General features: G+C 49.2%; 1 protein-coding gene across 1 annotated transcript in view; it reads right to left on the reverse strand.

The window, feature by feature from the left end:
* Positions 1-2,500, reverse strand: part of LOC106813103 (phosphorylase b kinase regulatory subunit beta-like) — a 31,608-nt gene that overhangs the window by 27,626 nt on the left and 1,482 nt on the right. Inside the window, exons 3-7 of the mRNA XM_014817158.1 lie at positions 1,881-1,980; positions 1,488-1,595; positions 1,014-1,073; positions 546-682; positions 110-269 (exon numbers count right to left, since the gene is read on the reverse strand). Of these exons, the coding sequence (XP_014672644.1) occupies positions 110-269; positions 546-682; positions 1,014-1,073; positions 1,488-1,595; positions 1,881-1,980 (565 nt within the window). The remainder of the gene's footprint in view (positions 1-109; positions 270-545; positions 683-1,013; positions 1,074-1,487; positions 1,596-1,880; positions 1,981-2,500) is intronic.

Below are 2,500 nucleotides of genomic sequence, written 5' to 3' on the forward strand. Positions count from 1 at the left end.
TCTCTCTCTCTCTCTCTCTCTCTCTCTCTCTCTCTCTCTCTCTCTCTCTCGCACTCTCCCTCTCTAGCACCCTCTCTATCTATCTATCTCTCTATCTCTCTCGCCTCACCTTGGACGACGACTCTCTCGGCAGCATCGTTTCGAAGATGGTGCGGTTGCGGTTGTAGGCGTCGATGTCGACATAGATCACTGACGACGACGTTCCGTACGTTCCGAACACGTTGAACCCATTGATCGCTTCCAGCGCGGCCTTCGTCATGCCGATCGAACTGCAGCCCACAAACAAGAGAACGTCGGCCCTCGGAATTCGCAAGGTACGCCCGTTGTCACAATCGGACGACGTTGTCACGGATTCGCGAACCAGAAGCGAGCGAATAATGAACTCGAAACCCATATAAACAGGCAAAAACGCGGACTGAATGCTTCTTTTTTTTATCGCGGCTTCTCGCCAAGTTTGCCGAATTTTTCGAGAATTTTCGGCGCAGATTCCGAGCGACGTGTGCTCTAGGGGGAGTTGCTGTGGCGAAGGAAAGTAGGGCGCGCACCTGGCGTGAAGCTCGCACTGGCCGTTGTGGTAGCGGCTGCCGCGTTCCCACATTCCGTAGTCCGGAGTGCGGTACGCGCGCTCGATGTAGTAAACCAGGTTCTGGATGAAGTTTGCCTCGTCCGTCGTGTAGATGATCTGATAACGAAACAAAAACTCTTGATTAACGTTAACATCGTTTATTATTAATTATTTTCATCATCATCAATCATCGGTAATCGTCGGCAATTAAATCCGAGTAATTCATCCACTGGCAACAGGTTCTTTCATTCTATGTCTACATCTATTTCTAGGATCACAGCCCATTTCCTGAGACTTTCCAGACGTGGAAAATTTCAACGTAAAGGGCTTTCAGGACTTTCTAGTATGACAGGCAATTTTTCGGCACCTTCCAGACCTGGAAAATTGCATTGTTACAGTTTTTATACAGGATTATCCAGGATTTCCTGGAGGAAGCCTGAAGCCATACCTGGAGTCCAGAGGAGATCATCTGGACGAGTGTAATCAGGTACAGCGCGACGACGTCAATCTGCGAAGAGAAACGATAACTCACTGTAGACTCCGACGAGTGACAGCACTTGCTCGAAACACACAACACGTTCCCCTCTCCCTCCCTCTTGCTCTAGCTCTCATTCTCATGCTTGTCCTCTCTCTCTCTCTCTTGCCCTCCCTCTATCTCTTTCTCTCTATCTCTCTCTCTCTCTCTCTCTCTCTCTCTCTCTCTCTCTCACTCTCTCTCTCTCTCACGCTGCCAAATCTCAATCAATGATCGTCTGTTTGGCTCACACATCAACAAACTTGCAGATCTGTGATCAAGACATGTCTGATGCAGAGAGCTCGGTGTTGTCCGACTCCAGTTATCACGCAACTCACACAACACGAGGGTGAACCTGCTTCATACCTGCAAGTGGCCGTATGATTCGAGGGTGAACCTGCTTCATACCTGCAAGTGGCCGTATGATTCGGTTCCCACGATCGGATCTCCGGTCTTGTAGTGGAACTTGGAGTGCAGCGCGTTGTGAGGGCCCTGGTTCTGCTTGAACTGCTCCACCTGCGGGACGAAATCAGAACTAATTTTTTGCGTAATTTTTTCGTTCATTGTCCCTCAACGGTACACACGCGCGTGATGAGGATTTCGGTTTCAGAAAGGGCAGAAACGCGTTCCTTTTTACCACAGGGGAACGCGAAGATTTCTCGTCTATCGGTAGCGCGGCCACGGCCACAGCGCGTCCAATCACGTCTTCCAAATCACAAGAGGAGCGCAGTCGACCAACCTCCCCGCCCCACCCATGGATGCCGCCCCTCCCCACCGCCTCCCCCTCCCCCGGACGCCCACCTTGTCGGCCTGCCTCATCCAGCAGAAGAGGGCGCCACGCATGATCTTCACCGTGCTCTGTCCGAGCTCGTGGATCCGGCCCTTGTCGTCATCGAGTCGGCTGCAAAGGACAGGGGGCGCTACGATGTAGCAAGCAGACGATCGCTGCGCGTCGCGCGGTCTATTTAACAGATCGTGCGGCAACGATCGCGAAATCACTAGCAAAAGATTACGGAGAATTTTTTTGAGGACTGTTTTACTTGCTCACGCGTGCATTATTAAAGTAGAAAAACTAACTAGTAAGTTAAGTATAGTAAGTAAGTAAGTAAGTAAGTAAGTAAGTAAGTAAGTAAGTAAAGTAAGTAAAGTAGAAAAAAATTTAAAAAAATTTCAGTCGCGAAAGATCGTGCATAAATTCAGGTGGAAAATGACATACGATACCTTCTCAGACTAGCATAACTAGTGGTGGAGGCATGCAAAAGATTGAAAGACACACATTCTGGAAGAGTTTAGGGTAATGACGGCATTCCGCGTTTTGCGATTTGTCGTGAGTACGTGTTCGACAATTTTTCTACGAATTGTCGCTGCATTCTAATCTCAAAACTACGCAATAAACACACGAGAGGAGAACGAGAAAGAAT

This window comes from Priapulus caudatus, unplaced genomic scaffold, assembly GCF_000485595.1.
Source record: "Priapulus caudatus unplaced genomic scaffold, Priapulus_caudatus-5.0.1 Scaffold726, whole genome shotgun sequence".
NCBI lineage: Eukaryota > Metazoa > Priapulida > Priapulimorpha > Priapulimorphida > Priapulidae > Priapulus > Priapulus caudatus.